At 39.6% G+C, this 25,760-nt stretch overlaps 1 protein-coding gene across 2 annotated transcripts in view; it reads right to left on the bottom strand.

The window, feature by feature from the left end:
- Positions 1–25,760, bottom strand: part of ptprz1b (protein tyrosine phosphatase receptor type Z1b) — a 74,537-nt gene that overhangs the window by 15,433 nt on the left and 33,344 nt on the right. For both annotated transcript variants that reach the window (XM_084710777.1, XM_084710776.1), the window contains exons 3-10: positions 11,748–11,927; positions 9,766–9,917; positions 9,557–9,652; positions 9,375–9,441; positions 8,364–8,521; positions 5,772–5,922; positions 2,770–2,954; positions 54–180 (exon numbers count right to left, since the gene is read on the bottom strand). In XM_084710777.1, the coding sequence (XP_084566903.1) occupies positions 54–180; positions 2,770–2,954; positions 5,772–5,922; positions 8,364–8,521; positions 9,375–9,441; positions 9,557–9,652; positions 9,766–9,917; positions 11,748–11,927 (1,116 nt within the window). The remainder of the gene's footprint in view (positions 1–53; positions 181–2,769; positions 2,955–5,771; positions 5,923–8,363; positions 8,522–9,374; positions 9,442–9,556; positions 9,653–9,765; positions 9,918–11,747; positions 11,928–25,760) is intronic.

The following is a 25,760-nucleotide window of genomic DNA, read 5'->3' as shown; positions in this document are numbered from 1 at the left end:
ATATGTGCTCTTATTTTGTAGGAGTTTTTGCGTGTGTGTGTGTGTGTTTGTACCAGGGTCTTCTAACGGCATGTCCACGATGATCTGGTCGCTCCATCGTCCTCTGAGTCCATTGGTGCAAACAGCAACCACCTGAACCACGTAGCTGCTGTTAGCCAGCAGGCTGGGGATGATGGCGCCCTGGAAAATTACACAGTTAAAATTAGGGGTTCTCAAACCTTTTTTTTTCACCTTTTTTTTTTTAGAGAAGCTTAAGTAACCTTTCATCAAGACCACCCCTGTTGTTACAAATGTTTCCACTTGAATTGGATGTTATGTAGCACTTTTAATGATATAAAAGTATTTGGTTAAGTTTGAATTCATTCAGAGACAGCTTGGAGAGGCAGTATTTTTGTGACACTTTTACCCATCTATATCCGTTTCTCGCCTTTCTTCCTAACTTCACTCTCTTTCACTCTCAGTTGCAGCACGTGGTATTAAGGTGTTACAACTGCCTCCTGCAGGGAGTACCTCCTGGGGTACAAGTACTCCCGGGAGGGAATGACAGATTTAAATACCTCTGTTGTGAAATGTCCTTATTTTTGAGTCTTTGAGAAAGTTATGGGAAAGAAAATTCACATAAACGCTGCTAATAATGTTATTTTTTAAATTTACAACACTGAGTGGATTTACAAGAGCTGAGTGGATAAAAAATGTATTTTTAATGACAACATGCATAGATTTTACTTGGTTTGCTTTATCATCATCAATCATGGACCGATATATTTTATGTTGTTTTAATGTTTAATTTGAAGGTTAATCTGTTCATTTTGACATTAGCATGTTGTTGTGACTGTAGATACTCTCACAGGCTGGGGGGATGTTGGACTAATGTAATATTGAGGGACAGTCAGAAGAAACTGCTTGAACATTAAGCCTCATTTTAAGCAATTAAATAACAAAACAGTAGTGGGCCGGAAGCTGGTCAAGCTACGTTAGCACTTAGCTTTGTTCAGCTGGTGTCACCCTTGTTGTTGGCGTATGTGTGTGCTTGTGTTACTGCTGTATATAATTCTAAATTTTACTCGACAGACATGTCCTAAAGGAAAAAATAATACAACACATGAAAAATAAATCATCAAACTGTGGGAATTCAGGGCGCTGCTATAGCTCAGTTGGTAGAGCGCGCCATATACTGAGGCTGTTAGTCCTCTGCAGCGGCCGTCAGTCCCCATCTCTCTACCCCCGTCCTGTCACGTCTTCAGCTGTCACTATTATAATAAAGGCAAAAGCCCAAAAATAATCTTAAAAAAAAACAAAAAACTGCAGGAATTCATTTGCTTGGTAACACTGTATAACTTTGATTAGCATCCATTTAGGCTACCAAACAGAGTGCACTCTAGTAGTCAGTTAATGTAGAGATAACATGGATATTTTTCCCCCACTGACCAAACAAATGCTTGACGAGTAGATGGTATTTCAGCTGTAGATTTTTCTTTGGTTGACTGCAGCCCTACTTACAATAATAAATAATGCCCCCTGTGGGTTTTTGTTAGTTTTCATTTTTATATGTGGTATGTTAAACTCTTAATCTTAAATAGTTCAATAATGTTTAGCTTAATAATGTACAATGTATTGTAAAACAATAACATCATCTGAAAAATGTCATTGGTTGTAATGCTTTATCTGTGTAAATAACCTTTAAAAAAACAAATATGACAGAGAAATTAATGCAAAAACTAACAACAAACCCACACTGAAACATCAACAGAAAACTATATTAGAAGCACAAACACAAATAAATGTATGTACAAATATGCACTTACATGTATAAGGTCTGCAAACAAAACGTGGGTCAGAAATCTATTTGCCCAAAGTCAATTTTTAATTGCCCCTGCACAAATCATTTTATTTATTAGTTATTATCAAATAATAACAAAGACTAAAGTCAATCATTATGTTTAAAGGTCAGAAAATAGTGAAAATGTCCATCCCACTTTGTCAAAACCCAAGGTAACGTCTTTAAATGTGTTGTTTTGTCAGTCCCAAACCCAAAGATATTCAGTTTAATATGATAATAACCAGGAAAGGATCTCTGAGGGTGAAAAAAAGCATTTTCTGACATTTTGACATGAAACAGGTTTCATCGATTGTACTCCAGTTTAAAACTTAAATTCTCTATTATTGATTACCCGATCAAACAAGATTTACCAGCCTGACATGGCATTTTACTTGCCCCAGGCAAGTGGACAATCTGTCTGAATGTTGAAGGCTCATCAACATGCATGCAACAGTTTGTACAAACACTGACTCACACACACACATATAAACACACACACACACACACACACACACACACACACACACACACACACACACATACACACACACACACACACACACACACACACACACAGATATTGCTGGTAACGATAGGAGATGTTCAGTGACCTATTAAGAGGCCAAGATTGATCGTCACCATCAATCAATCGATCCATTTGATCAATCCAGATCCCAACAGCAGTCGCAATGTGACAGTGACAGATAGACTGTGATAGTGGATGGACGGTTCATAGAATTCCAACAAATTATTTTCTAATATTTGCGACAGGAAAAAAGGGAACAACTATAATTTCTATTTATTTTTTACATATAAGCACGTGTGTGGACTGTAGATAAGGGTGTAAATCATTATTTGAAATGATACACAGTTAAAGGTGACAGTACGTATGTTTGTAATGTTACGTGTTTCTCTGTTTTATTGCCAGATGTGAAGAGATTCTTTCGTACCACGTCCTGATCCCCGTCTGTCCTGTACTCCTGCTTGCTCTGGTCTCGGCCCTGCAGCCTCTGGTAGGTGACGGTGTACCAGTCGATGGTCGTGTCGTAAACCACGCGGGGGCGCTCCCATGTCACTACGATGGTCGTATCGTTCTGAGCATCAGCCTGAACGTTCTCTGGTTCCGAGCTGCAGGCTGGAGACGGCAGAAAGAGACATAAAAAAGAGGGCAAGATTAGTAAAAAAGTAAAATATTGATTGGTGTGGATGTAGCAGAAAACTCAATAAAAAGCCTCAAAGAAACACAGACATGAAAGGACAAGGTACAACTGGACATCTAAACATGAACAGCACAGTGTAACATGTCACCTTAAGTTCAGTGATGCTGGAGGTAACTTGAGAATCGACTGTATTGAAAATGGAAGAAAACAGGAAGAGATTTTAAAAAGCCCTGCTCAGGAGGTGAATGTGGCAATGAGTGGGAGGTGTGTGTGTGTGTGTGTGTGTGTGTGTGTGTGTATGGCTGCATGAATTTGTTACAGGCAAAAAGAGCCTTTTCTGAATTTCTGAATACTTTATTTCAATTTCAAAAAGAGCTGCAAAATAAATTGCCTGCGCTGAGAGGAGCAGGGGCACTGAACTACAAAGTCGAGTTCCCTGGCAACCCAAAAGACCCACTTTACTTGAGGGTCGACTTTATGAAGATGGAGAGCGCCGTGAATTATATCTTTTGATGATCATGACTAGGGCTGACCTTGGAGGACAGCGTTACAGCTACAGAGGAAGCAGAGGACGGGAAATATTTTCAGTCACAGCAGAAAAATAAGATTAAAAATAGAATATTTCTATTGATCCCTGAGGTGGAGGTATTTAATTACATCCACCATGCTGAACAAAACGTGCAATAAATTAGATAGGTGAAATGATTTAGAGATTTGGAGAGGTGGGTTGAAATCTTTTAAGACTAATAAGGAAGATTTTTTTATAGCACAAAATCATAACATGCTGGATCTGCTGGGAGTCAATAGCACTGCTGATCAATACCAGTGTCTCAGCCAACACTTGGCTGCAACTCCATGTGAGCGATGCTACATGACTTTTCAGCTCCAAGGACTAAAAAACGTGCCAACAAATTAAGCTCACTGGGATGTAAACATAATAAATGTATTATCCAACCCATGAATGTGAACCCAAAACCGTAAGCAGGAAAAGTCATGAAAAAAAAAAGAAACTTTTAACTAAAGCTGCAGTCATGTGGCACAGTTCTCAGTTCTCCACCCAGCAAGCTGCTGGATGGCCTGTGGGCACTGAGCCCACTCCCATGTCAGAACAGGCTCAGCACAGAGAACGAGAAGACAGTAATGAAAACGAAAACTAAAAGAAGAGGTGGAAAAGAGACGTAAAAGGCAGCGAAGGGGTCCAAGAATGGAAATCAGTACTTTTATCTAAAACTCAGCTCAGAATGATGTGAAACTGAGAAAATCAGCATTTGAGTGGTCAGGGTTAGGGTTAGTCAGGCTAATGGTTTTGGGTTTATGTTCAATCAAATTTTAGTCAAAATACTTATGTTTTAGCTAATTTCCCAAGCCCTTCTAAAAATATTCTCTTGTGTGACCTGACTTAGGTTTCTGCACAAAGATGACATTGATACATAACCTATGTGAGCACTTTCTGCCAGTTTCCATTTGAAAAACCCAGAAAAGAACGCAGATTGGATCGCCTTTTAAAATCCACTGAGCTTGATCTGACTCCATAAAACAAGCATCATTCTCCAGCCACAACAAACTTTGCTATTAGAGTTTCTAACACGGTGATATAGTATTGCTAAAGAGACTTTCTCTAGTGTAAAAATGTTTTTATTTGTGCAACAAACCAGAACAGGTTGAAGAGGGCACATCTCATTTAGATAGAGGGGAGAACAATTTAATAATTGGTGTTAAAATTGTTAATGGTCACCAGAAGTCAATGGAGGCAGGATTTTAAGAGAAGTTGGTTTAGAAATAGATTCAACTTAGCAGTATGGCAATGTACAAAGAGGTGTATATAATTATGTTTACCAGTAGGACTGCAGAATTATGGCCAAAATGATAATCACCATTATTTTGATCAATATTGAGATCACAAATATTTTCACATTCAAATAAACAGAGCACTGCTTTCACTCCACGTTACATTTCTGCTAATGTACAAATCTATGCATCAAAATAAGATTGGTCTTTATTCACAGTGCATCTGTTACAAGTAAAATAAAAGTTAAAAAAAAAATTCTACAAAACATTTTACAAATTCTATCAAGAGAGCACTGCGTTCACTTTCATTCTGTGCTGCGTTCATACAATGACACACTGTACAGAATTGATGCTGGACAAGGACAGGAGCGAGGATAAGGACGGGAACAAGGACACAGATTCAGTGTTCTTCATCCCACTGCTATTTGTGGGGGGGGGTTTGTTTTCAGGTGGTAAACAAGTTAATTGTGTTACTCAGCGGCACAGACACAAACCTCATGTACTCTCCGCACATGATTTGCCGTGAATCGTAAATACTTCCAAACAAAAGATGATAGCTGATGCTCTGCGCTGTACATATACTCTTCTACTCTGGACTGCAGCTGCAACATCTAGGAAATTTTGCACAGCCGAGTTATCTATGAGTGCAGTACGCATTTTAAATGTCAGTATCGCAGTCGATCATGTTCACTTTATTGTGGAAAGCCAAAATTGTGATTGAGATTAATGTTCAATGAATTGTGCAACTGTAATTACTGGTTCAAAAGATGCCATTTCACTGTGTTACATGCATCCTGAAAAAGCTATAATCATAAAAATGTTAGTGGTGGAACTCCTTTTGGCTCAGCTTGGCTTAGCTAAGGTGTGAAACAGCGTCATGACATGACAACATCATAGTTTTTACCTGGTCTGCTCTATATGTATGGTGTGTTTTCCTGTGGTTAAAAAAACAGAACTGACTTAAAAAGTAAAAATAAGAGAAACTTGAGTATTTGTTGACGTACTGGGTGTGAGGACGTCCTCCACTCCGGTGTACGAGGCAAACACCTGCCCCATGAACTGCTGCTGCTGCTCCCTGAAGTTGTTCTGCAGGTAATCCGTCAGCATCACATATCCAGCCTGCTCCATCGTCATCACCTCACAAAACACCTCCAACTAAGCTCAGACAGAGAGAAGAGAGAGGATGGATAAACAGGAACAAAGCAGCAAGTGAAACAAAGAAAATAAACCTGCGTCTGTTGCATCTTCTCCATTTCTGAGCAGTTGCCGAAATAACAGGGATTCTTGTGAGTGTGTGTTTGTCTTGGAGGTTTGTGTTGGTGCCAGGCGAAGGCAGAGAGACAGCGCTGCTCTATTTTTGGTTCACTACAATGTGCCCATGTCGTGCCTTGCCACCCCTGTTTCAATCATGCAAACACAGACAAACACAAGCACACAGACACACACACAAATATACACATCAGCTATACACACAACCATTTTCATGACCTCATTCACTCTCCATTATTCTGCTACATAATTGATAATTATTACACAGAAGATTTCATCCAGTCGCTGCTCCTCAGAAGGCCTTAAAGGTCTTCAGTCTGGAATCAAGCTGCAGTAATGCTACAGTGTCGGCTTGTGTTGTCGCTGCATGATTTTTTTTTTTACCACATCATGCCACAACAAAACTCTCTTCTGGAAGTTCACATTTTGACTAAACCTGCCACACTGCATCACTTCAATAAGACACTTTGTTTTTATTTTGTGCACAGATGTCAAAGACAGGTGACCTAAAACCAGCCACAAACTACAACCAAACACAACAGGCAGCAGTGATGTTAACTTTACAGAAGATGTTTGTCCATTTTAAAAATGCAAACTGATGTTTTTTAATGACTTTTACATAACTAAAGAAGCAATCAGGCAGCTTTATACAAATATAACAGATTAGAAATCTACATTTTTGGAGAAACTAACAAAAGCTTTTACACTTGGTTGAATCCTGCCTGTCCCAGTGGAAGTTCTGGCTATTCAGAAGGTTAATAATTTGGCATAGAACTGATTAGATTGCCCCCAGTAACTGAATTTAATTCTAACAAGGAACCACTACCAAGTACAAGTTTCAAAAAATGGTCTCGCTATATTAAAATGGCTACTTTGGAGACTGACAACACACATGAATACAACTGAGCTCACTGAATCCACAAGAGACTGAGCTTTCCAGTCAGACCCAACTGATGCAACTCCATTAGTGTTTTGGGACCTCACTGTGCAAAAATATTCAAATTCACCACTTTCACAATAGGTGAAAATAATGCCTTTATTCTGCATGCAAAAAGCATGTTTTTTGCTAAAAACTGTTCCAGACTCATACTCCTGGAGGAAAAATCTATTAACCTGTTATTAACATGAACATTTAATCGACTACAATTCTGCTCATTTCTCCCATTGTCTGTCTCACATTCAGTAAATTTCTTCAAATATGCATCTTCTTTGTTTTATATTTGTTTCATACATATGAGGGTGAATTGCTACTCAGTGGTTATATTTATTTGCTCAAATGTTAATATATGATGTCTTACCAGCCTGCCCTGCACAATGCCCATGTAATTATTCTATGAGCAGTTCCAAAACTCAAAAATAATTTAACCAACAGGCCATTTCCACTAAAACAGCGTTATTCAAACATTTTACAAGCATTTTCCAGCAGGTGCTGGGGACACTTCATAATAAATCCTGTCTGTAGCCACAGTTTCAGGGTTTTTGAACCATTCATTTTCTGTCTCTTCATTTTACCTCTGCTTTCTTTCCTAGAAACAGTTTAGCTACTAACTACTGATAACTACAGCTGCCACATGTACGCGCAACATGCATCATCATGACTCTATGAAACAAAAATACATGAAAACTTTTAAAAATTCTATTTCAGTGAGCTCATATCTTGCAGTATTTTGATGGTATTGTTTTTAAATTAATTTATTTCATTTTTAAAATAATATTCTTACATTACTCTATGTACCACTAGAGGGCGCTCACGTACCACCAGGCGTAGATGTACCACAGTTTGAGAATCTAGGCACTAAACATTATTCCAGCAACACAGTCACTTTTTTTTTTATTCGGCGCCATTATGTTCACCATTATATTTAAATGTACAGTGGGAGTCAGTGTGCCTTTCTTTACTGGCCTTTCTGTCTGACACTACAGAGCCACCGTAGTTTAGAAGTGACATGTAGCAAGTGCTGGTAATCCTTTGTTGTTAAGCTGTTAAACACTTTCCAAAGCACCAAAACAAAACCTCAAAATAACTGTAGCTTAATATAATGAGACACTGGATGGAGTTCACATTGAAAGAGTCCCTTCTTAATATTTACATCTTATTTTTATTTGTTGATGAGACTGTAGGTATAGTTCATCATCATTTTCGCAGTCATGAATTACATTTTATTTACTTATCTTGACTGTGTCAGTGAAAAAATGTTATGAAAACTATGACAAAAGTTTCAGTCAGATAGTCAATTTGCTGTGCTATTGTGTGTGTGTGTGTGTGTGTGTGTGTGTGTGTGTGTGTGTGTGTGTGTGTGTGTGTGTGTGTGATAAAACCAGCTGACCTGTATTTCTGATATGGCCACTGTGTTTTTAAAGACAATCCATTCAACCGTCTCCGAGCAGGGAGGAGCAGTTAGTGAGCCATTGTAGATATAATATTTATCTGTGTTATTGGGAAGCAAGGAGCGCAAGGTGAAGGCTTCCATCGACCCGCTCTTACCTGGTAGAAAAAGAAAGAACCAGTCCCATCAGTTACAAAATGTCACAACAAACCGCAAATGTTTCATCCCAGCTGCAAATCCACCAGGGACCAAACATTTTCAAAATGTCAGACTGCTTGTGAAGTCGATGACATGCATCATGATGTTCATTAAAAACTAATCTGCAACCTTTTAGAATTTCATCATTAGGAGAGGAAAGATAATTCTAATCAACTTTAATCTGCTGTGGCTGCTGTACTTAATGTTCTAATTCATTGGACACATTGGTACTTTAGACACTCAGGTACATTTTAAAAAAATACTCCATTACATTCTTCATAAACTACAGCAGCACTCATGTTGTCTTTATACTGAAATGTCCATGCAGTCTGGTTTATGGTGAAGAGATTCGAAGATTTGCATAACTGAACAAATGATTGTAATAAATACACAAAACATGAACTGCTATTGGTGGACAACAGCAGTCTCAGTCCTCTGCAGTGGCCGGCGGTTTGACCCCTGCCTGTGGCCCATTTGCTCTCTACCACCTGTCCTGTCATATCTTTGTCTGTCCCAGTCAAAATAAAACCAGTCAAATTCTGTTTGCACAATTAAAGCCTGTGAATTAATCAGTGTGCTTCAGCCCCTTTTGTTGTCGCCATTATTGTGCTGCTTTCTCTGTTGATTAAACACAAATGTTCCCCAAAACATAATCATGACTTTGTCTGGTAAACAGATTAGAAAAGATAATCAAATACTTAAATTTGTTTTTATTACATCACCGCCTGCACCCAGCTACTTTCCTTGTAGAGGACATGTCCATTTTCACCCTGATGACTCTGATGATGTAGTATGTATGTAGGAGTGACCTACCAAACCTGCTGACAGTGTTGACAGCCTCTATAACAGGAATGAAGTTCTCGTTGTCGTCCAGGCTGATCTGTGGAGAAGAACATGAGCGTCATAGACAGGCAAAAACACACACTTTTATTTTAATCACTTAACTTTGAGTTATTAACTCTAATTCTGGGACACAAATCAACAGGTTGACCTACTTCAAAGAGCACAACCAAGGCAGTGATTCTCCCTCCTTCGCTGATAGCATGATCCAGACTTTGAAAGTCATCAGGATCGTAACAGTAGATCTGCATCTGAACGAGAGCAAGAAACACGCAAGTTAGCTGAACTCAGGTTTCACTGGTAGACGAATGTGTGAACAATAAATGTGTGGATGGACAGACGAACAGATGCTGTACTTCTGTACCTCCAGAGGATATTTCATCCCATTCAGGCTGTGCTCAGACCCGTCTGACGTTGCATTGCAGCGTCCCCAGTGGAAGGTGATTCTGCTAACCCTGAACCTGGAGCTCAGCCCTCCTCCACTCACAAAGAACTCCCCTTCCACATTGATGGCCACTGAAACACAGACACAGAGTTAAATTAAGCCACACTGGTATTACAGAGCAAAAACAATCCCCTTTCGTACTAGTGGCCTAAGATGCAGTTTGTCCAATGATCACTTGAGGGTGTTTTAAGATAACTCAACCTAAAGAACCTAAAGAACCAATATTCACTCTCACTGTAGCTCTGTTTTTAGTTTCACACTCAGGTCACCAAATCTTGAGGGAAATATCTGGTTCTTTAGGTTCACTATGTACACCAGCTAATTGCTAACTTTGTCTGCCATTTAGCGTATAGTGACTTTTTAGAGCTTCTTCAATGACAATAAAACAAAAACTCTTCACATTACATCCATCATTACCCATCATTTGCCTAAAAGTATTGACCAGAGGACCTCACAATAAGCAGGAGTTTTGTGTGACGATCCTTCTAAATCCAAAGGGAACAATACTTACAAGGGATAGTTCGGATTTTATTATTTAATATTCTCTTAGTTTCATTGCTTTACCTTGCCATCAGACAGCCTTTTACAACAGGAAACTGCTGTTATATAATCCAGATATCACTCTCTCCAAAGCCACCAGACTCCTTTGGAAAAAGAGTAACCTCGCAGAACATGTACTTACTTTTTTTTTACTGTAGGTGTATGCTGCTGACCCTGTCCACAGCAGTACATTGATTAGCTACCTACACTGGCACTCCTGCTGTTTCTTTAAACAGGATTGTGTTGATTACCATCTACTCCAGGTAATACACACACTATGGTTAAGTACCTCACACAACCCCACTTCAAAAAAAATACCAACTATCCCTTTAAGTGAGCAATCTCAATTTTTTTGGATGCTCAATTTATTTTGTTGACTCCAAACAGAAAATAACATTCAGAGACGGTGCAGGCCGTATATTTCTCTCATATTATCATGACAGCTACACAATATCTGTTTTAATATGCAATTTCCTCTCTGACTTCACAGAGAAAAAAAGATTAATTTTAAGATCATTAAGGTACAAAGAGAACACACACACACACACACACACACACACAGAGCCCAGGCTGTATTGGAAAGATGGTGATGATAGCTCAGACAGCTTTCATTTGTTTATCAGGCCAGACATCACTCTACGCGCTGTCTTTCCTCTGTCTCTTCACATCGTCCTCATTTCTCTTGCCTGTACTCTCTCTATATATCTATATGCATTTTTTTCCCTCTTGCTCTTTTGTTGCCTCTTTTCTGTTGCTCAGTTTCATCTCTGCCTCTTGACATCGATCATCCTTCTTTCTCCGCATGATCTCTCGGTGCTGGTGTCCCTCTGGTTGCCTCTCTCTCAATTACTTGGTCTCTGGCCTCCTTCCTTCTCATTGTCTGACTCTTTCTCCTATAAATCCTCGCTGCTTCTGTCTCTAATTAACCCCTGAGTTGTGAATCAGTTTCTGTCTGCATCTGGGAAGTTAAGCTTCCTTCCACATCTAGGGATTAAGACGTCATGTTTTACAGCACCAGAATAATGTCAAAATCATTTCCATAGATTGAATCTACTGCATACTATATCTTCCTCCTCTGGTTGCTGATTTAATATGTGCTTGCCTGAGAGTGAAATGAAAAGAAACACCCTGCATGTCACTCGTCTTTCAACGGCAGCAGCTTGTAGTTTGATTTCCTGCAGGATGACATTTCAAACATGTCTTCCAGAGCTACAATATGTAAAAAAGTTTGTGACAAGGTTTGATCGTGGCAGAATTATGCTTGGAATTCCTATGAAATGATAAAGATTTATTTCTCAAATAAAAAAAATCAGACTCTGCAGGAGAGGTAAGCAATGAGTTGTGGAAGAACATCAACATACCAGTCTTCCCATTGTTGTGGATGGTGCTAGACTCTGCTGTCAGTTTGTCCCAGCCTTCAAGCTGCAGATTCTGGTACTGCAGCCTGACTTGGGTAAAGGTCTCATCGATGTCCACAGGAGACTGCCTGGCACTGTTGCAGGATGGGTATTTCTTACCCCAGCTGCGCTGGTTCAGGGCACCTGTACATGAGACAGAGAGGGACAGATAAATGAAGAGACAAAAGTGTTTAACAACTGAGAATCTGAAAATGTCAAACTCCCTGAAAGCTGGTTGTGAAATCTTTTTCAGCTGCCACCAAAAAATCTGGAAGCTCAACTGTGTTTGCAAGAGGAGGTACAAGTCTCCAAGTCATGTCCCAAGTCAAGTCATAAGTCCTAAACATTAAATTTGGAGTCCTAACTGAATCATAATGCACTCTTGAACAAATGTAATGTCATTTTAACAACAGAACCTCAACTTACCATTCTTCATGCAACTTCAAATGTCAAATAAAGCTAATTTTTTGTTGACCACTGTGAGGCATTTGTACATGAAGAAATAATCTTTGGCATAATTTCTTTTTCCAGCTGGAGCTCAGTAGTATAATTTTAATTATTCATGGTTCTCTCCTCCAACCTGATTGGATGCTGTCAGATTAGTTCAAACAAAGTGGATCTGGGGGATTTAGTGTTGACTTAAGAATGAACACTTTCATGTGTCTGATATTAACTTTATGACTCCCTGGCCAATGGGGACTGGTACATGAAAAAAAAATCCACCAGCTAACCACATCTTTTATGAATGGTTATTGGGTATAACTTTAGTATTTAACGCTGTAATAAAACATATTGACAATTATCACAGAGGAACCTGGGGACCTGCTGCACAAGAATATTATGGAGTTTGCTGATAACAATTTAATTTTTAAAATATGCCTATGAAGAACTGAATAGGATATCGTGATTTTAGCAACTAACTATTAAATATGCTGCAGTATAACAATCTGAAATGATAACAGAGACACTTGGGGACCCGCTGTACAAGAAAATGGTTGAGTTTGCGGATAACAATTTAGATAAGATTATCTAACAGAATTTTTAAAATCTGCCTGTGTAGAACTAAATGGGAGTCCAAGTCATGTGATTTGACTCGCCACCTCTGGCGTTTGCTCCTGAAAAACAGCGCCTGCTTAATGTTTTGTGACAAATAAGTAATCAAGCCTTTCCCTCCCAATATAAATATCTGAGGCTTACACTCAGACTGTGAGAGTGAACCAATTACTCAAGTCTAATTGGTGACTTAAATGCAGTCATGATTTATGGATGTCGACATGCTTCACATGGCTTTTTTAATACACCACAACAGTACATTTAGAAATGTGTAGTTCTGTTTGCAGACAGTAAGGCAACTGTTAAATGAGTACAGCTCGAATGAGGGCAGATGGTCAAACTGTAGGTGAGACATTACTCGTTGGCCTCAGGTCACACAGTGTGTGTGTGTGTGAGAGAGAGAGAAAGAGAGAGAGAGTGTGCATTGTTAATGCATGAGTGCCTGTCTTGTATTCTGTGTACATTTATTCTGTGAATTGTGTTTTTTATTAGGACAGGACGGCGCAGCATGAATTCTGTTTAAACTTATTGATGGGTGGTGTGTATGTATGCGTGTATGTGTTTTAACAAGGCTTTTCACATGAATAATGTAAAAGAATATGAACGGCATCGAGACAAGCAAAATTTGCAGCCAAACACGCAACACAACAAACCCAAATCAAAACAGCATGGAAGGCAAAGCGAAAGGGACATTCTTGTATTTGGGCGCTCATAGGATTTTTTATTTATGAGCTCATGTCTGAATTTACAATTTAGGCATGACTGCATGTCACATCATCTGCTTTACATCAACTAACATGATGTGTGTATGCTCTTATTTATTCTTTTTGTATTTTTGGGAGTAAATATATAAATATATATATGTGTGTGTGAAATATTAATTCACATGCCCAAGTTACCTGCATACACACTGAACTGCTGTGTATATTTTTGTGCAAGCATGAGCAGCTTCTTGTCTTTGCATGAGTGAATGTGTTAATTTACTGTGCATGCATTCATCCGCTCTTAACATTCATGCATTTCCTCCAGGCAGAGTCTCAGAGTCTGAACTACATTTATTATGCTGACTAATATCTCAATGTGTGAAAAAAAAGTGAAAAGCATTGCAAGACTGACCAATAATGTAATGTATGAATGTAAAAATGTAAAAAAAATTCAATCAACAGTATATACTGTCATAAACTTTAGGATAGACTTGACAATTCAGCAATGTAGTTAAGAATTTGGTTGGTTGAAAATCACAGTTTTTATGGGTCACAGAATAGCTAGTTTCATATCTACTTTATCTGTGCAGAGCAAAGACTTGACAATAGAAATGCACCACTGGACATGTCTTATCCAGTGCTTTGTCACTGGTGTGTGTGTGTGTGTGTGTGTGTGTGTGTGTGTGTGTGTGTGTGTGTGTGTGTGTGTGTGTGTGTGTGTGTGTGTGCGTGTGTGTGTATGTGGGCGTGTGTTTGTGTGTGGGCGTGTGTTTTACAGTAAACAGTAAGGACAATGGACCTAATGAGGTCAGAGCAGATGGTTTAACTGTAACTGGTCACACATGACTTGGCAGGTATTTAGCATTACATTCCTTGCTGCGTGGGTTGTGTCTGTGTGCGAGAGAGCTTGTTTGACCCAAGTTCGACTAAATCAATTCCATCTTTGCTGTGTTGCTGTCTGGTTTGCCAGCTGTGGTTGAACCTGTGAAAACAGACTGAAAATTCTGATGAAAATGTCTGCTAAGTTCACTGGTTTAGTAACATCCAGCTGTATTCTATTTACAGGAGTGGTTTACTAGTCAAACACACAATGTCTATAAGTAACAGTTGTTTAATTTCCTCCTGAAAGATTGTGGCTTCTAGACACAGTTGGAGTGATGTTCAGTCTGCTGACACAATTTCAGATTTACAGCGAGACAATCAACAACCAAACTGTCATGAGTTGTGACTTGTAGTCCAAACTCTGCACATAAAAGACAGTTATTGAAGACTTAAGGAAGACAGGTGTTGAGATTTCTTTCTTAGCCACTCACAAACCCCAAACAGACTGAGAGGTCACATAAGAACCATAAAATTACACTGCACCATGTCTAGATTTACATTAGACCTACAGTAATCTTGTATAATACCCTTCACACAAACGGCAGACCGCACAGACACAACAGAGAGTGAGGAAGAGATGGAAACTCCAGCAGAATGTAGCTATTGTTAAGCAGCTATTAGGCATGTCTTCATTTCTACTTCAGAAACCACAGGTATCCCTGTGTTAGACAGAGGGCAGACACAGTTACAGAGTATAGTACACAGGGGAACAGCAGCCTCCTGTCAGTAACAGTATGCTTAAGTCAACCAAAGAGAGCACACCTGCTGGCTGTCAATCATGTCGGCTTATAAATTCCATCAAAAACAACTGCACTCATTTCAAGTTTATAATACCAATATTGAGTCATGAGTACGTTTTCTTTAGTGTATAATCCTCTGAAAAAAAGAGTTGCCACCTTAGAATGAGCCCTTTCAAACTACAGATGGTGCAGTTCCTCTACCAAGGAGGCTGTCGGGTTGCTCCGTCATGTTTTTACAGTAAAGACGGTCTTTTAAGAGGAATGTGAGAAGTTTTTGCACGCAATTCCTCATAAAGCAGCAACTTAAAGGAGCAATATGCAGCAACTGTGCGAGGACAAATGAGTACTGGAGTCCAATTAGCAAGTCGGAACCATAGATTGTATAAAAAATAGGTTGAAACCACATTTAATACACAAACAATAGTTGAAGCGAGTTGTTTCCCCCTGCAAGAGCAGTGGAGGAGTACAGGATGCACGCAACATCATAAACTGACAATAACAAGTGATGACTCTTCTACTGTCAGTTGTATAACTGTCAACTGTCTGTCAATGTAAAGCTTAAAAGTTCATTATCCTGAAAACAAAAGCCCAGTGCTCTGAAAAGTGACTGCCTGCCAGACTCTGTTAACATAATACTCAATCTAACAGTTACAAACATCTACACCTTCTATAAGATTATTAATAATTCCTCATGAACACTAACTCATTCAGCGAACATGAGCCATACAGTGACTCAGTTTAATTAGCCAAGGTTTATACAGTATCTGCTACTGAGCCCTCTAATACCACCTCAACACAAAACTGATGTTCGACAAGGATAATGTTACCATTAAAGGTCAAAACAGAATTACACTCATGTCTGATTGTTGGCTTTGATGCAGACTGTGTCACTTGTGTTTTTAACAAAGCCTCTTGTAGTTTACTTTTAATTTAAATTTGATGACTGTATGTTCTGTGTCAATTCCACATTTCCATCATGACCTTTATTTTGAATGTAAGTGTTCATACTGTACTTGTGTGGATCTGTGTGCTGAAGAAATGAAAGGGGGTTGTCAGAGTGTCAATGACCACATCTGGCCCCTGCAGTCACATCCGTCTGCATCTTGACACACCAACAAACACAAACGCAAATACTCTTCTGACATAACGCTACCATGGCAACAAGTAGCTGACAGGTTGGAGAAGAGAATAAAAAAAAAACCCTGAAGCTAGATTTTCCTGTCTTCATTTGAATATATAAACACACACATGCACGAACATCCACTCATACTCAGTCAAGGAGTAAAATTTAGATGATTAAATATGGAAATTACATTTCATATCTCTGAGTTCCACTTGCTTTTTCACAGCAGTCCCAGAATAAAGTCTGCTGATGCTGCCAGTGTACCTATTGTTGTCAAATTCATATGGGAGACTTTTAAAGCAGAGAGTCTGCAATTTTGAGAAAAAAAAATATTGTCAGTATTACCTTTTTTTTCTCTTTGCTTTTGTCCTCTGTCCCTGTCTGAATGTCAAAAGGATTTTAAACAGAATAGATAAAATCACAAATACAGTACATATTTCAAGCTTTACCGGAAGAATATGAAGATATTTATTAGAAATCTGTTAATTCAGCCCTCTGGTAATTAACTTGTGCTCATTTCCAGCATTCCAGTTGAAAATAACTCAGTCTGAGATTATGATTTGTTTAAAAATGAACAATTCATACATTCTAATCTATGAACTAAAGTTGTAACGCTGCAAAAGTGGTGAAAAAACAGTAAAGCTGTCTGGAAACTTCAAGAAGACATCTGCTCTGCAGCAGCTCAAAGAGCAGTCAGCTGTTAAAGTGGTCAAGGCAGAAACCATTTACACCTGACGTGGCTGCTGCTGCTCTCTTTACCCTGACACCCCGATCACTTCAGCTCAGCCCTCGCTCTCGAGGGAGGAGAGGTGAGACGAGAAAGTGGCGCAGGGGGACAAAGAAGAGAAAGGAGATACTGCAGTGGAGGACACAAAGGTAAAAGTGCAGAGAGGAGCAGAGAGGAGGTGGCGAAGAAAAGACTGAAGAGGAGAAATAAGTGGAGGAAAGAACAGGTGTAGGGGACAAGAGGGGGAGGACAAAGGAAGACAGAGAGGACAGAAAGGAGACAAAAGGAGGAGAGTCAAGGAGATTTCTGTGGACACGCACTGAGGTGCTGTATAGATTTGTTTCACACAGAAGAAGTGAAGAAAGAATAATGCACAGACAGAGATGTGTGTGTACTGTCTGCCTGCCTACGCTTATACCAATTAAGCTCCATTGGATGGCACAAACACACACACACACACACACACACACACACACAAACACACACACACACAGAGCTGATTTCACCCTCTGTGAAAAGGTTCTGCACTGCTGAGTGAGCTAACTGCTCAGAAAACACACAGGATTATTAGATTGAATAATGAAGGGCTCGACTTTTTTGGGGGGACTGTCTGCTCCCGTTTGCATCACTGCCGGCAAAAATAGCTGAATATGTATCAAATATTTAAAGCAAAAAACGGCTGCTGGTTTAGTTTAACCCACAGTGGTGCTGTTGAATATCCATCATTATCTGGCTGGCAGAATAAACCAGTTGCAGTTGAATAGTTTAACCAGGTCTTATGCATCGAGGGCCCTCATCTAGGTCATAAAAGGTTCTACAGGCAGCATCTTGTGGATTTAGACATGAATTTAGAACTGCTGATTACTACATTATGTTTTCAATTAACTGATTAGTACACAGAATGACAGAAATGCCCAATCTACAGTCCAAAACCCGGATATGTTCAAATTATATTGACATAAAATGGTACAGAACCAAATCAACCCACATTTTAGTGACTGAAACCAATTAACGTGTGGTATTTTTGATTAACAATTCATTAATCAATTAACTGGCACTAATTAGTTTAATTACACAAATAATGAAGCCTCTAGCAGTCGCTATAATAGGCCGTTTTCACAGCAGGCATATTGACACATCTTAGCAGGAAATGTGCAGGTGTAATTAATAATCTTAATAATGGTGGATGCTATTTAGGTGTTCTGGTACTGTGCCCGCTGCCTCACTGGTATGAGACCATTGTTAATGTAATTAGTAGCCTGTGTTTTTCCTGCTGTGACAAGTCAAAATGTCAGCTGTGATAAAGGTAGTCTGTGGATCACGAGAGAGCAGAGACAGCTGAATGTGTCACTAGGCTACTTTTCTGTAACCTAACTAGCTACACTTGTGCCATAAAAAACTTACTTGCCAATTTCAATTATCAAATTAGTTTTCCTCAAATACTTTAAAGAAAAAGTTTAAAAGTCTTTTTGATGCTACATCAACCACCCACAAATGCCTGTATGCCTGTATGATCTCAGTACACATCGCTTTACGGCATTATGTCACACACCACCACCTTTTCCCTCTGATGTCCTCCAGCCGTCTTTCAGGCCACTTTGGAGTTTCCTGATGGACAGATAGCTTTACTTGTTGCTAAAGTAACCGCTAGCTACTGTTAACTAACGGCTCAGTTAGCCGTGCAGCTAGCTGTCTCTGCCCAGATTGGAGTGGGAGCTCAGAGCACAGAGAGAGTGTTTTGTTTACACCACTAGCACAAGAGGAGAAGGTTTTCAGGCCCGAGGCAGTGGGGACCCAGTGGGGAATGCTGGTGGGGAGCAGCGCCGGAATGGGCACTGAATCCAGGCACGTGGGCAACAGACTCAAAACTGGGCTCAGCGGCCTCTACGGACATCATGGCAGAGGCGACGAGTATGAAGAGCATGTTGATGAGGGAAGCTGATAAAAGAAAAAGACAGAATGACAAAGCAAGAGGCCACCAGGCAAGAGTAAATGTTGGACTGGCTTTAAGTCACTGGCGAGAGCTTTGTGAAACAAAACGCTGCAAGATAGACACCGAACTAGTCCTCTTGTTGTTGGACTAGTTGACTAGTGGATTGTTGCCAATTAGCTCACTTCTGATCATAAATAATATAATTATAACAAATGCCCATGAAGCTGCCCATATTTACAACAGCAGTATAGAAGTGAATTGCACTAAGAAACCGTAGGGGCGCCCAATCGCAAAAAATATCAATTCTTGCATAATGTTGCTTTGATATGTGAGTCTCTTGCCCAGCAAAAGACGTCCCAATTTTGCACAAAATGTTTGTCTAGAGAAATATCAGAAAATAAAGAGGGCACAGCTCAATGCTACTGTAAGAAAAAGACAACAAATATCTTTCCCAATAATGACTCCTTGGTGAAACATGCAGAATTATTTACTCCACATCCAGTTTGGGCTATTAAATATAGTTGTATAAGAATAATATACATAACAAAACAGGAAAAATGTGTAGCTAAAGCCTTCAGAGGTTCTGGTGACTGCAGATGATAGAAGCTGAACAAAGCTAATGGAAAATTTTAAATAAAAAGGAGAGGCAGTTAGGAGGTCAAAAGGCTGATGAAATCTGTCATTTTTGGGGAAAACACAAACATTATTAGTACTAGTGTGAGATACAGTTTATTAGCACAAAAAACAAACGTCCCTATTGTCAGAAACTTCAATATTCAATGCTATTAGAGAGCAACTGTTCAGTCCTGGCTGGTGTCATGTGTTTCAATCAGTTTCTCAGTGTGCAGAAAAACTCTTTGATTAGAACACAGCGGCAGCCTGAGCAGAGAAATCCGAATTGTTCCTTTGTGTGAGAGGAGACTTCAGTCATTTCTATTCTGCAGAATCAATGTCTATGAATGCATTCATGGGCGTGCACGCACACGCACACACACACACACACACACACACACACACACACACACACACACACACACATTTACTGACTGACATAAAGAAGTGAGCCTGAGGCTGACAAGATCTAAGCTACTAAATGAATCTATTATGAATGGCGGAGAAAGGACTGTGCGCACACTCACACACACACATACACATCATTCATCCAGTGTGATCTACAATGTTAATGATGGACTGTCACACACATCAGCAGCCAGCGTATCTGACAATCAGACCTGTCAGATTATTCAGAAAGAAAAAAAAAGAGCCAGGGTATGAATCAGAGTCCCCCGTATGCTCTTTATGTGATCTCTGCTCTGTCTAGACGTGTGAATATGAAAAAGTCTCCGGAGCGAGAGAAGACCAGGAGAAGACTGTATGAAGTTACTTAGTTAAATATTAAAGAATGGCAGACTGCCTCTCTGAACTGATTTACTATGTATCTCAACATATACAGTGTGGGTTCACTAAAAAATAAAGCAGCATAAAACTTACTGAAACAAAAAACATGTGCTCCTTTTGGTTCTGCCTACTGATGTTTACCTTAACCAATGAGATTGTATAACTTTGAGCCCAATCTGCCCACCTGTGACTGTCATGAAAGATAGATTAGACTGGCCATGTTGGTACACATGAGCTTTGTGACTATAATTTTTGGTTACTTAATTCATCCTAGATCACACAGTTACCTCTCATGGCTGTGTGAACTCATTAACCCAGCCTCATACTGGTGCGAGCAAGGGACGAGGAAAGAAAATGGGGAACAGAGAGTGTGTGTTCTGCAAATAAAAGAAGACGCATACACACCTCTGCATCATTACCTCATGTTTCCCACAAGGCTCCAGGAGCAGCCACACAGCCTGAGCAACAACTAGAGCAGAAGAGAAGCCAGCCTAAAGTGTTTGGTGACTAAGAGAGCAGTTGAGAACATAGTGGGTGGTGACCGCGCACACATGTACACAGAAAAGGAGACAACAGAAACATGAGATGAGAGAAGGAGAAAACACAGCTGAGCAGCTTCGTGGTTGAGAGACATTCAAAAAACTGGGATCAAAGCTTCATTGTTCTCCTCTTGTCACAGTGGAAAAGCCTCTACAACAGCTTTAAGACCCTTATGAGACTAAAACCTTCTAATTACAATTATGATAATAAAATCAACAAAGATATGGTAATGCATGCTTAAAAGGGTTCAAATCAATTCAGGTTAAGGGCTCCCAACAGATAACCAGTGAGAGATTCTACAATAATTATGTAATCATATCCCCTGTGGGATGAAGATCTGGCTTTCAAATGACTACACTAATTTTGTGGAATTATATACGAGTCATCCAAAGGTGTGATGAGTTTTAAACGACAATCTGACCATGCTGATCTGCTATTAAAGGTGGTACGTATGAAAAGCAACTGCTAACTGTAGGCGCCATTAGCTAGGCAGGGGACCAAAATTGGAGCCACATAAGCAGGCAATGGAATGGGCTCAGCAGCCCACCAGTGAACATGGCCAGAACAGGACCAAACACAGTCTCTGAGATGGACACGGGCCAGTTTGACATCGAGGAATACAGTACCGAGATTATTTACAGTGGCTCCAACCAGGACTCTGACTCCAGGGACGACAAGGACACAGTGGGTTCAAGAAAGGCGTGAGGCAGAAGAGGAGAGAGGGAGGTTGGACATCAGGCAGTGTCCACCACCGGGTCACCCCCGGCTTGACATGAGCCAAATCCAGCAGGAAGGCCAGCTTGTTATCGTTGGACTGACAGCAGGTGACACCTTTTAGATTACATTACTGTAAATAGTTATTTGATTTGTTGATAATATACAAATATTGATTAGCGTATGCTGCTTTTGACTGAATTTGTGCCAAGCCTGGCAGGTGTAGTCACTCTCTATATGTCATGATTATGCTAATCACCTGTAATTACATCTCATACTGCATGCATAAGTGTTACAATATACATCTGACAAACCTTGTTACCATAGATACAGTGACAGCGTTTGGTGTCAGTCCTTTCATCACATAAATGGCAGACAGACTTTAGCGGGCCTTCATATTGAAAGATACCTGCATAAAGAGAGCTGTTTTGGTGTGGACGTGTTACTTTAGTTAGCACCGAGAAGATAAAATATGATCTAGAACAGCCAGATCAGGTAATCCATCCACGGGTTTAAAAGCTCACCAGACGCCAACACACTGCACAGCGGATTACAATACTATGAGACAGGATTTCACAACACTGGAAAGTTATCACAGCATTTTTTTTTTTATCCTTTGTCTCAACAATGGTGCGGTAAAAAGAAGAATTATGTTGTTCATGTTGCAAAGCAATCTACCAGGAATCTGAACTTGCTTGACTGTCAAATGCAGGGTGGTGCTGGTTAATACTGCGTTATAGTAAACATGAGCGAGGTTCAACTCGTTTTGACACTCACACAGCATCAATGCAGTGGTCTTTTTTCAACAGTGCTAATGTGTCTGACTTCTTCAGTATATGGGAAACTTGATGCTACAGTTCCTTAGAAATGGATCTTTTGATGTGCTCTTCCCTTCATTTTTTAAAAAATTGGTGACAGTTACACTTAATATTTGCATAATGGTGAATAAATGAATGCAAGATGAACGCGAACTGTTAACACCTGCACGCTGATCCAAAATTAGCATTTTAGCATTGCCATGATGAGTGTAAATTCTGCATAAAGAATTCTTCCGGGGTCTGGTTAGATGGAGCTGTCACACAGCTTCTCATGTTGTCTGTATTAGTCTAACGCTAATGATTCAGCTGTACTAATGAAGGGTAGAGACATGATGTTTTCTTGGAAATTGGGCACTATTTAACCAACAGTGTGATCAGATTCAAAATGTGAGCATATAAAATGTTCTGTTTCTGCCACAGTCTCCTTCTCTCTCCAATCAGATCATTTAAAACATAAAGAAATGGATTAAGGAGAGAATTTTATGAACATATGTGGAGGGGCAGATGTATTCATATTTAAAATCTGTATGTGAGTGTGAATATTCCCTAGATGAAGCACCAAGGGAGTACTGAAGCCTGCGTCGCCCCTGGGTAAGACTTAGCTGGATCAAGAAGAGAAGAGACAGAGAAACAGACACATAGATGAGAGGGAGACGGAGGTAGAGACACAGATACAGAGGTAAAGAAAAAACCCAATAGGCAAAACCTCAGCTTAAACAGTAATGAATTCAACATTTTGATTATATAACATTGTTTTTCATCTTACATCTGATTGGTCTGAATATTGCTTCTTCAATGACTAATTTTATCCAATTGTATGCAGGATCTAATATAATATTTTCAACTGCTCTAACGGTTCTCTGTCATAATGAACTGCTGTTTCAATACAATCAAAAAAGCAAGTAGTAGCAGTATAGAATCACTTTAGAATACCTATATGGACTTATGTTTTGTTGTTATATTTTCAGCGGTATCCTTTGAAAAATGTATTGCATCCCCATTGCATTAGCCTGGGAGAGGAAGGCACACACACAAACACAAACACATGCACACATACACACATAACAGATGGGGCCCTGGGGGTGTCTTCCAGGCAGAAGGATCCCAGGGACCCCCTGGAGATGGAGCAGATAGGAATGACAAGAACAACATGGAGGAGGAATATGCACAGTGTACCTGCAGGCTTAATGATATTACTTTTAAATAAGTTCTACCAAGATGTCAACATTATAATTCAGACTAGTTTAAGAACCAAAATAATGAAACAAAGCAGGCATAGACATGACTGTTCAAGTTAACTGATTGCATAACTTCATTAGGTGACAGTATGTCATGTTGTGTTAACAGCTGCACTGCCCCCAAGTGGCCAAAAAATCAATCAACACACATCAACTCAGCTCCACTGGCTCGACTTATCTTTGGTATTTCTACTTCATTTTCCACAGGAGATATTAATCCCTCAATGTAGGCAGACCTGACTGTCATAGTGACATTATTCCAGCTGCCGGGAAACAACACACAGGGGATTTACTTTGGTCTTTAGAGGCTGAAGCCGTTATTCACTGACAAACTGTAACCTACACTGTACATTTACTGCCAGACTGACAACTTTACTGCTAATGTTTTCCTTTGCTCTGCTGCAGTCACCATCACTCTCAACCACACATTCACTACACACACAAAAAGGAGCTATGCTACTCTTATAATGAAGGACATGAAGGGATAGCTATTTAAAAATGCCTAGTTTTGTGCAGGATATCCCATGTTTCACAAGCATCAGTGGTCTGCAGTGTTTTAACTAATTATCCTCTGGGGATCAATAAAATATGGCTCTGATTAGTTCCAGCTCACCTTCCTTGAAACCCGATGCGATGCCGAAGAAAGGTACCTCGTACTATTCATAACTGAAAACCAAAGTAAGTGAGCCATGTGATGCAGTGGAAATGTGGCTATACACACAACAAATGACAAAGCCAACACTTCCACAGATTGGGTCGTCATTGTCATAGTATACATAGTATTAAATACTGTTTTTTAAATTGTGTAAGTAAACGGCTCATATTAACAAATACTACTTTGGATGTGTCTAATTGTTTAATTCCAATTGTTTAATACAGAGAACATGTAATTCTACCAGTATGTTGCAAATTTACTTTGTTACAGAATCCTCCACATTTTTGCCTACAAATACTGATAATCTCCATTTTAAAAAACTATTATCTGTTAGCCTAGTGTGGATGACAAAACACAGGGCTAATTGGGTTGTTGCAGTGAAAAATGTCTGCACTGGTAATTCCTCATTTAGCTGAAAAAAAACAACAAAAAAACATTATGAATGTAATTATGTTTTAGTTGCTAAAAAATGTAAACATTTTGATAAAAATCAAACCAAACAACCACGGTTTGTTAGGCTCAAGCACTTTAAAAAGGTGTATTGTGATTTTGATGTCGCCTAATTTTAAACTTTGCCTCCCTCTTCCTTTCAGACAGGTTCTTCTTTTTCAACTTTCCCTCTCTGTGTCACTCACTCTCTCACTCCCCTGCCCCCCTCTTTCTTTCATTTCCCTTTGTCCCCCCTCCCACTTCTGACCCAACTAAAAAACTGTGCACAGTGCCTCACAATGAAGTGCGTTTCTTTCACATGTTAATGCTTTTACTCACAACTCAGTGCACAGCACAAGGCAAGAAACAGAGCTGCTCAGAAAAACAAGATTGTGTACACGCACACAAACACGCACGCACACACACACACACACACACACACACACACACACACACACACACACACACACAACATGCATGAGGCAGGAATGGCTACAGTTACAATGAATCCCAATGAACTGCCACTGAGTTGCCTTCAGTTGTGATGATGAACTTCCAAAACCAGCAGTGAAGAAAATGTGACATACAGAGTATAGAATGATTTATAAGAATCAGAAACAAAGAAAGAAAGAAAGAAAGAAAGAAAGAAAGAAAGAAAGATCAAGAGACAAAAAAGCAAGATTAAAAACCAGAAGTGAAGAAGACATGGAAGGAAAAGAAAGGGTGCCTCCGCTTCATTTCTATTGCAGACAGGCTTTTCATCATTCATGACCATTTCAGTGTATTGCACAAAAAAACCTATTACTCTTTTTCTAGCAGGGTGTATGTGCCCAAGAATTGATTGTTAAGATTTGACAGAGGGAAAGAAAACAATCCGCAAGATGAGACTACATGTGCATCCATTGATAATCATGCTGCTCTGACTAATACGAGTAGGAACAAGTCGAATAAACAAAAGCTTACAGCTGTACTGCAGTGTGTGTGTGTGAGCCACTGCATTAATAAAAGTCTATTAAAACGTGG

This window comes from Lutjanus erythropterus, chromosome 22 (genome assembly GCF_056507025.1).
Source record: "Lutjanus erythropterus isolate fLutEry1 chromosome 22, fLutEry1.hap2, whole genome shotgun sequence".
Classification (NCBI taxonomy): domain Eukaryota; kingdom Metazoa; phylum Chordata; class Actinopteri; order Lutjaniformes; family Lutjanidae; genus Lutjanus; species Lutjanus erythropterus.
Note: the sequence above shows the minus strand (reverse complement) of the source record. Positions and strands in the feature narration are given on the sequence as shown.